The following is a 7,933-nucleotide window of genomic DNA, read 5'->3' on the forward strand; positions in this document are numbered from 1 at the left end:
AAAAGAAGACAAGAATTGTTCTTAAAAGAGAGGAAAGAGAAGGAAAGGCAAAGCTGATAACCTCGCCCCTCGGATGGGAGTAGCGGGCTGTGACTTTGCCACCCCTGGAAAGCAGCCCACCTCCGAGACCTCAGCACTTGCTGCATCTGTCTGTTCACCTGAGGCTCCGATGCCTGCACTTCAATCATAGTCACCAAGCTCAGCACCCCAGGAACTCGTTCCATACCTTGGGTGAAGAAGGCGGCATGGTGACCCCCCTCACCACATCCCACAGAGCACCCAGCTTTCTCTGCTGGTGTTTGCAGCCACTGCCTGTGCCTTTAAGGATTGCTACTCAGTGCCTGGGTCTTGACCTCAGCATCCTCAGCTGAGTTGGATTAAGGACCATTCCGTGCCTTTTGTGAATTCCTTCTCGCATCAGTTCCCTCCCCTACTTGGAGCCTCAATAGCCTGGGGCTCCAACCATTCTGCCAGAGGCAGCCAGAGAACAGGTGTCTCCTGACTTCCTTGTCCCTCAAGAGCAAAGGTCGCTTCTTTGATTAGTGGCTTGTGACCAGGGAGTGGACCCTTGGGGGTCTTGGGTACCAGGGAATCTCTAGAAAGTCATGCTGAGTCTTAAGCCATGAAGGACTATGCCGATGTCATCCTCTGTCCAGAGGCAACTGAGTTGAGCAAGGTAAGGCTGACATGGAACCCACCTCCCAAGATGTCCCTAGTGAACCTGCAAGTCCCAGCCCATAAGGCTCTGCCTTCCATTCCAGACAGAGTTCTGCAATCCTGCTTTCGACCCAGAAGCAGGGCCTTCTTGCCCTCCACCAGCATTACAGAGAGATGTCAGCAGCAGGCTCCAAGCTCCCTGGCATGGTAACCATCAGGGGTTGCTTCAGCATAAGGGAGAACCCAGGAACTAAGGTGGTGTGAGGGACGCCCCGCACAGGGGTGTCTCTCAAAAGCCCACCATGTCCTCCCTACAGCCCAGCGTCTCCGGGGGCTACAGCCCGACTGCCACTTCTCCTGGCTCTGCATCCTGCTGCTCAGTGGCCTGCTGCTCTTGCTGCTGGGGCTACTGTTGGCTGTCATCCTGGCTCGTAAGTAACTGGAAGAACTTTACATGGAGAGCCCATGAGCTATTCTGCCAGCCCCCAGGAACCTGCTCCTCGAAATGACACTTTTCTATGCCTGCCTTCAGAGTTGCAGTTTACATCCCTCCCCAGGACTACCAAGAACCCACTGCCTACCAGAGGCCTCACCCCCATGGATGTCATTCCCAGCACCACCCCTACCACCACCACCACCACCACCACCACCACCCCAGAAATCACAGGGCAGCAGGAGGCAGCCATGAGCCCTACACACCAGACCAGTAAGTCTCAAGGGCACTCTGGAGAAGGCCCAAGATGGTATTGGGGAGGAAAGCCCAGAAAAGGGAACTTGCAGGTGGGGAAGGCCTCTCTCCTATTGACCTCTGAACTCTGACCCCCACCCCCTGCAGCCTGCGGAGGACTCCTTTCTGGGCCCAGTGGTTTCTTCAGCAGCCCCAACTATCCAGACCTTTATCCACCCCTCAGCCACTGCGTCTGGCATATCCAGGTAGCCACAGGCCAGACAATACAGCTCAAGATTCAAGCACTCAGCATAGAAAGTATGCTCACCTGTCTTTTTGATCGCTTGGAAATTATCTCAGAGCCTACAGGCCCTCTCCTCAGGTGGGTCCTCTGCTTCCAGGGAATCCCACATGTCTGAAGGGTACAGAAGCTGGGAACTGAAACAAAAATCTGGACTAGAAGAAAATGAACAGAACTGACCTCTGACCCCTCCCCTGCCAGCACCTTGCTGTGCGGCCTAGGGGAACTCACTTCCCTCCTCTGATCTGTTTCTTACCTTAGTTCAGAGCCTCCATCACCCCTACCTGGCTTTCTTACAGGGTGTGTGGTAAAACACCTCCTGCCACATTAAACACCAATACCAGCCACCTCCGTGTGTCCTTCGTCTCTGATAATGATGTGGAAGGGTCTGGTTTCCAGGCCTGGTACCAAGCGGTGGCCCCTGGACATTGTAAGTGACTTCCCTCCATGTCCCCAGCCACCTCTCTCCTTCAGCTACTCCCAGCCAAAGGGATGGAAACTCTGGGGGATTCTGACTCCACATGGTTCTTGCCCTCCTCCAGGGAGTTGTGCCCATAATGAGTTCCACTGTGACCTGCTCCTCTGCCTGAAGCATGACTCTGTATGTGATGGTATTACCGAGTGTGTTGATGGCAGTGATGAGGCCAACTGCAGTGCCAAGGGTATGGGCCCAGCGTGGGACAGGGCAGGCACATCTTCAGGCTTCTGTCCCAGGTTCAAGCTGGGACACCCTGCACTGACCCAGAATTTTCTTGCCACTCATGAGCCACTTGACTTCTCTACAGGGTGTGGAGGGAACCTGACTGGGCTCTATGGGATGTTCTCTACCCCAAACTACCCACAGCACTACCCTCACCAACAGGTAAGTGCAGTGCCCTCGGGATGTTAAGACACGAGACACTAGAGTGGCTAGGTCAGTGTGCCTGGGAACAGTCTGCCTGGGAATATACTTGATAAAACAAGTTTATGCAGGCCAGGAGGCATTGTTAAGCACCAACTGTATACCAGATATTTCCAGGCTGGGTAAACATATCTATTTCCAAGACTAGACAATTTGAAAAGACATTTATTTATGGATAGACAATGTCATAGAGAGCCAGTCAGACCATGCTGATCTTGTCACTGGTGAGAATCCTTCTTCTGCCCCAGCCTCCTGAGTGCTTGGATTAGAAGTCTGAGCTACTATGCCAGGCCTGGGTTTTTGTTTATTTTGAGACAGGCTCTCACTATGTAGCCATGAGTGGCCTGGAATTGATCCACCCACCTCTGCCTGGAATTAAAAGGTGTGCACCTGTACCCCACATCTGCTGGGTCATTTTTTTGTTGTTGTTGTTGTTTTTCCCACTCTGAGGATCAACCCCAGGGTCATACAAGTTCTTCACCACTGAGCTATATCCCTGGTCCTTGGCTTCTTGAAACAGTCTCTATATGTAGCTCAGGAGGCTGCTCTGGGACTTGATATCTAGCTTGGGCTGGCCTTGAACTCTGTCTTCCAAGCACTGGGATTACAGGTATATGGCACTATGCCTGATTGACACTTCCTATTTTAAAAGGCACCATAATGGAACTAAGGTAGGCTACAACCACTCACACCTTGCCTAGTCTGCTCTGAGCAAAGAAGCCCCTGCATGTTCAGGCTGGGGCAGGGGAAGGTCCCCATGGGTTACATCATGTCTCCCCTCTCCAAGCTTTGTACCTGGTACATCGAAGTGCCTGTGGGATACAGGATAAGGCTAGAGTTCCACAACTTCAGCCTGGAAGCACAGGCCGAGTGCAAGTTTGACTACGTGGAGGTGTATGAGGCCAGCAATCCAGGAACCTTCAGCTTCCTGGGCAGGTACTAATCAGGGCAATAGGCAACCCATCCCCCATCTTGCAGGCTAGGCTCCACATGCTAGGCCCAAGGGAGTCCCCAGCTTCACTGTCTTCAGATGCTCTATAGACTAGAGATCTCTTACACTGGCATCCTGAGACAACACGTGCTTTCTCAACGCCAGCCCTTCACTTCGGCTGTTGCTTGGCCTCACTCTTCCCACTTGCAGGAAGAGCCTCTTTGCCTTCCCCATCTTCCCTGACTCTCCCCATCTCAAAGTGGCTCAAGTTTAAGAATCATATCATACTTCTTGTAACAAATACCATGAGTCCCCAGACCCTAAGCTCCATGCCTCAGCCCTGGCATAGCCAAGAGCCCAGCCCAGAGCTAGGAGCTGGCCAGTGGCCTGTGCCCAGGATAGTTTTCTGCCCTAAGCAGGTTCTGTGGAGCAGAGCCACCACCCTACCTCGTCTCCTCGAAGCACCAGCTGGCTGTAATCTTCAAGACGGATCTTGGTATCAGCAATGGGGGCTTTTTAGCCATCTACCAGGCCGTCAATACTACAGAGAGTGGGTTCCCCTGGGCAGGTGGATGTGGGCAACAGAGGGTCCTCCCAAGGATCATTAAAGGGTACCCTGGAGGGCAGTAGGTACAGGCATGCCCCTGTGCCCACAGACCTTTGTGGGCCCAGAGAGTTCTGCCAGAGTGATGGATATAGGAATCTGCAATGGATGTGTGACTTATGGAAAGACTGTGCAAATGACAGCAATGACAACTGCAGCAGCCACTTGTCACCACAACCAGGTAAGGAGCCTTAATCTGAGCAAGTCCTGCCAGTCAGAACAGGCAGGGTTTCCCACCACACTTTCTTCAGCCCACTTCCTTCCTCCTTGTGCCTGGCTGGGCCTCTCTCTCCTCATCCTGTGACCACTTCAAGGAGTCCTGATGGGGATCTCAGCTGGTGATGGCATTGTACACTAGTGTCATCTGAGAGGGACACAGGAATGTAGGAGTCAATGGGAGAGGGGCTTTGAGACTCATCTACATTGGCATTCAGAGTCCCTCTCCACAGCCTACTTCACAGACCACACAACAGAAGTGGTCCCAAGGGGTCCCCAGTTGGGTGTTCCACATTCCCTAAGATCAGAGGGGCCTATATTAATGTACAGGCTGCCAAACAGCCTCTGGAAAACATCAGGGCTCCTTGGAGTACGTGAAACCAAACCATTCTGTGGTTGCCTCTCGAGAGACTCAGAAGTGCATATGATGTGTGTGGAAACAATGGCCAGGCAGTGTCGTCTCCCCACAGTGACTCCACCCTCCCCTCTACAGACCTGACCTGTGAACCTGTCCAGGTGGAGATGTGCCTTGGACTAAGCTACAATACCACAGCCTTCCCTAACATCTGGGTGGGCCTGGCCACGCAGACAGAGGTGACAGACATCCTCAGAGGTTACAAGGTGCTGGGACAGAGAGGAGGGAGACCATAGGAAGGGTGGGCACGTGGAGACTGGACACCTGACGGCCATCTTTCCTCCCACAGAGTCTGACAAGTCTACCCTGCTACCAGACTTTCCAGAGGTTCCTTTGTGGGCTGCTTGTGCCTCGATGCACCTCTCTGGGCACTATCCTACCCCCTTGTCGTTCCGTCTGCCAGGCGGCAGAGCAGCAGTGCCAGTCTAGCCTGGCATTACTGGGCACCCCCTGGCCTTTTAACTGCAACAGGCTGCCTGTGGCAGCTAGCCTGGAAGCTTGCTCCCAGCCCTGACTCTCTGTCTGCCCATCCTCCTCTACCTATATGGGTGGGTGGGCAGGGCAGGCAGAAAACAAGGGCAAGGGTGGCCTGGATATGGGACTCTGCACATCCTCTCTGGTGCTTCTCAGAGAGGAAAAGGACCAGTTCCAACTCTCACCCTGCCCAGGACGAATGGGACTACCCCATCTTTCCTCCACCTTTCATAAGCTCTTATTTACCAAGACAGCCCTAGGCAATGACCAGGCCCCACACTATGCCACTGGACAGCCTAGCAGACTTCCTATCCAAGCCTCTGACCCTGATTCCCTGTCTTCTGACTTCCTGCTTTCCATTTAAGTTCACTGTCACCTGACCTTCAAGCTTTTTGATGTAGTCAACAAACTGTTTTGAGTGACAGCTGGTGTGCTAGGACCCTAATCTAAGCCTGGAGGTCCAATTGGCTCTCTTGTTTTTGGAATTCTTCACCCTGGGCCCCCTACTAATCCAGTTCTCCACCCCTGCGCCACCCCCACCCCCACTACAAGTTTTGACCTTGGACTCCATCATTATCCCATTCCTCCCTCCCTCTAGCTCCTGGGAACTGGAGCCCCAAGTGTCTGTCTCACGATTCAGCCTCTTGGTAATGCAGGCTCCACTCTCTCCTCCTCCTCCTTTCTCCACACCCCCTACATCCCCACAATTTTGGCCGGCCGCCGGGGCGACACCACGAGTTATTTCCCTGCTATTTCCCAGCCCCGGAGTTCTTGGCCTCTGAACAACTGGTTTCCTCTAGGAGTCTGGGAGGAGCGCTGTGGAGTCGGCAAGGAGCAACCAGAAGCTAGGAGTCAGTCAGTCAGCCAGGGCAGGGGCTGCCTGGTTGGGATAGGAGTGGGAGCAGGGCCAGCAGGAGGGTCTGAGGAAGCCATTCAAAGAGAGCAGCTGGGAGTGCTGGGGAGCCGGGAGGGGTGAGTTTGACAGAGGAGGGTAAGTGGGGGAGGGGACTGTGGGAAAGCCTGGGCGCCTGGGGACGGAGGAAGGCTTGTCTCTCCTTTCCTTTCCCAGTTCTTGGTGTGGGGCACCCTCATCTTCATCCCATCACACTGTGCTCAACCCCAAAGGCATGTTTGTAGGGCGGGGATCTACTGGGTTCCACCTGGGTGGGGCGCGAGGTTGGTCCCAAGATTCTGGGTTCCAACTCTGGTCCTGCCCAGCCTACAGACTACAAGAGAGGATCCTGGCGTTCTGGGCCTCCGGGGTCACCACCATGAGGCCACTTCTTGCCCTGCTGCTTCTGGTTCTGGTATCAGGCTCTCCTCCTCTGGATGACAACAAGATCCCCAGTCTGTGTCCCGGGCAACCCGGCCTTCCAGGCACACCAGGTCACCATGGCAGCCAAGGCCTGCCTGGCCGTGACGGCCGTGATGGCCGCGACGGTGCACCCGGAGCTCCGGGAGAGAAAGGCGAGGGCGGGAGACCAGGTAAAAAGTCATTTTCGTTGCAGTGCATGGGTGCATCCTAGTGAGCACAGCAAACTGCTCTCTTTGGTGGATCCTTTGGTGGGGGTTAAGGGTCCCGCCAGGGGGCGCTACTCTCCCTCCATTCCAGTCGGCTGGAGTGGGGCTGTGGGTGGAGGGGGTGAGTCAGCCCCAGGGAATCATAAACCCTGATCCCTCTGCTCAGCACTTCAGATCTGCTCCCAGCAGGAGACAACAGCCAGGGAGCAACAGCCTAGGAGGCTTAGGGATGGTAATAGTCACCCTTCTGTATTCTGCTGCCGCTTCTAATTTCTCCCCTTCCCCTCTCCATCCCCTGCAGGACTACCTGGGCCACGTGGGGAGCCCGGACCGCGTGGAGAGGCAGGTCCCACGGGGGCTATCGGGCCTGCAGGGGAGTGTTCGGTGCCCCCGCGATCAGCCTTCAGTGCCAAGCGATCAGAGAGCCGGGTACCTCCGCCAGCCGACACACCCCTCCCCTTCGACCGTGTGCTGCTGAATGAGCAGGGACATTATGACGCCACTACTGGCAAGTTCACCTGCCAAGTGCCTGGTGTCTACTACTTTGCCGTCCATGCCACTGTCTACCGGGCCAGCTTGCAGTTTGACCTTGTCAAAAATGGCCAGTCCATCGCCTCTTTCTTCCAGTTTTTCGGGGGGTGGCCCAAGCCAGCCTCACTCTCAGGGGGTGCGATGGTAAGGCTAGAACCTGAGGACCAGGTGTGGGTGCAGGTGGGCGTGGGTGATTACATTGGCATCTATGCCAGCATCAAGACAGACAGTACGTTCTCTGGATTTCTCGTCTATTCTGACTGGCACAGCTCCCCAGTCTTCGCTTAAAATACAGTGAACCCGGAGCTGGCACTTGCTCCTTAGTGGAGGGTGTGACACTGACCCGTGCAGCGCATACCAGGAGGGCTGGCCCCCTGGAATATTGTGAATGCCTAGGAAGAGAGGGAGCCACCTCCGGTCCCACTGCTGGCAATGAATGGAGACAGAGGCTGCCTGAGGTTAAGACAGACAGCGTGCAGCAGTGGCTGGGTTTCTGCCCAGGACTTTAGAATGCGGTAGGCTGACAGCTATGGGTTCTTGGGCCAGGAATCCAAGGTGGGATGCTCCCTTCCTAGTCCTGTGCCCCTTCTAGGTCCCTGACTCCATCTCCTGCTCCCTGAGCAGGCGTTTTTCTCAGAGGTCACTTAATAAACCTAAAATCCTCCCACTGGTTTCTCCCTTTCTTCTGAGGATGCACAGGGCGGGGGGGGGGGGG

At 54.9% G+C, this 7,933-nt stretch overlaps 2 protein-coding genes and 1 long non-coding RNA gene across 5 annotated transcripts; 2 read left to right on the forward strand and 1 right to left on the reverse strand.

Moving 5' to 3' along the window:
• Positions 1 to 435: 435 nt before the first annotated feature.
• Mfrp (membrane frizzled-related protein) lies at positions 436 to 5,890 on the forward strand. The gene is made up of 13 exons (XM_031345332.1): positions 436 to 676; positions 762 to 864; positions 975 to 1,088; positions 1,190 to 1,363; positions 1,493 to 1,706; positions 1,925 to 2,055; positions 2,168 to 2,287; positions 2,411 to 2,487; positions 3,314 to 3,462; positions 3,877 to 4,007; positions 4,114 to 4,242; positions 4,771 to 4,898; positions 4,982 to 5,890. Exons 1-13 carry the CDS (start codon positions 623 to 625, stop codon positions 5,204 to 5,206), a joined length of 1,749 nt encoding a protein of 582 aa, XP_031201192.1. The 5' UTR covers positions 436 to 622; the 3' UTR covers positions 5,207 to 5,890.
• Positions 1,652 to 7,288, reverse strand: LOC116073426. Its single transcript, XR_004111796.1, has 2 exons — positions 6,995 to 7,288; positions 1,652 to 1,762 (listed from the first exon to the last, which is right to left on the reverse strand). It is a non-coding gene; the product is annotated as an uncharacterized LOC116073426 (long non-coding RNA).
• Positions 5,924 to 7,885, forward strand: C1qtnf5 (C1q and TNF related 5). Of its 3 annotated transcripts, none has more exons than XM_031345336.1 (3): positions 5,924 to 6,017; positions 6,385 to 6,651; positions 6,989 to 7,885. In XM_031345336.1, the coding sequence occupies exons 2-3, from the start codon at positions 6,438 to 6,440 to the stop codon at positions 7,504 to 7,506; spliced, it is 732 nt and encodes a 243-aa protein (XP_031201196.1). In that variant the 5' UTR covers positions 5,924 to 6,017; positions 6,385 to 6,437; the 3' UTR covers positions 7,507 to 7,885. The 3 variants fall into 3 exon arrangements, with proteins under 3 accessions (XP_031201196.1, XP_031201194.1, XP_031201195.1); XM_031345334.1 differs by having other exon boundaries at positions 5,949 to 6,138; positions 6,236 to 6,651; XM_031345335.1 differs by having other exon boundaries at positions 5,949 to 6,138.
• The last annotated feature ends 48 nt before the right edge of the window (positions 7,886 to 7,933 follow it).

The sequence above is a fragment of the Mastomys coucha genome, unplaced genomic scaffold (assembly GCF_008632895.1).
Source record: "Mastomys coucha isolate ucsf_1 unplaced genomic scaffold, UCSF_Mcou_1 pScaffold23, whole genome shotgun sequence".
Taxonomy (NCBI): Eukaryota; Metazoa; Chordata; class Mammalia; order Rodentia; family Muridae; genus Mastomys; species Mastomys coucha.

Excerpts from the sequence above, each read along its gene's own strand:
- C1qtnf5 (XM_031345334.1), top strand. The coding sequence starts at position 6,294 with ATGTTTGTAGGGCGGGGATCTACTGGGTTCCACCTGGGTGGGGCGCGA. Across the intron at positions 6,652-6,988 it reads AGGCGAGGGCGGGAGACCAG|GACTACCTGGGCCACGTGGG; the intron begins GTAAAAAGTCAT and ends CATCCCCTGCAG.
- Mfrp (XM_031345332.1), top strand. The coding sequence starts at position 623 with ATGAAGGACTATGCCGATGTCATCCTCTGTCCAGAGGCAACTGAGTTG. Across the intron at positions 865-974 it reads GCTCCAAGCTCCCTGGCATG|CCCAGCGTCTCCGGGGGCTA; the intron begins GTAACCATCAGG and ends TCCTCCCTACAG. Across the intron at positions 1,089-1,189 it reads GTTGGCTGTCATCCTGGCTC|AGTTGCAGTTTACATCCCTC; the intron begins GTAAGTAACTGG and ends GCCTGCCTTCAG.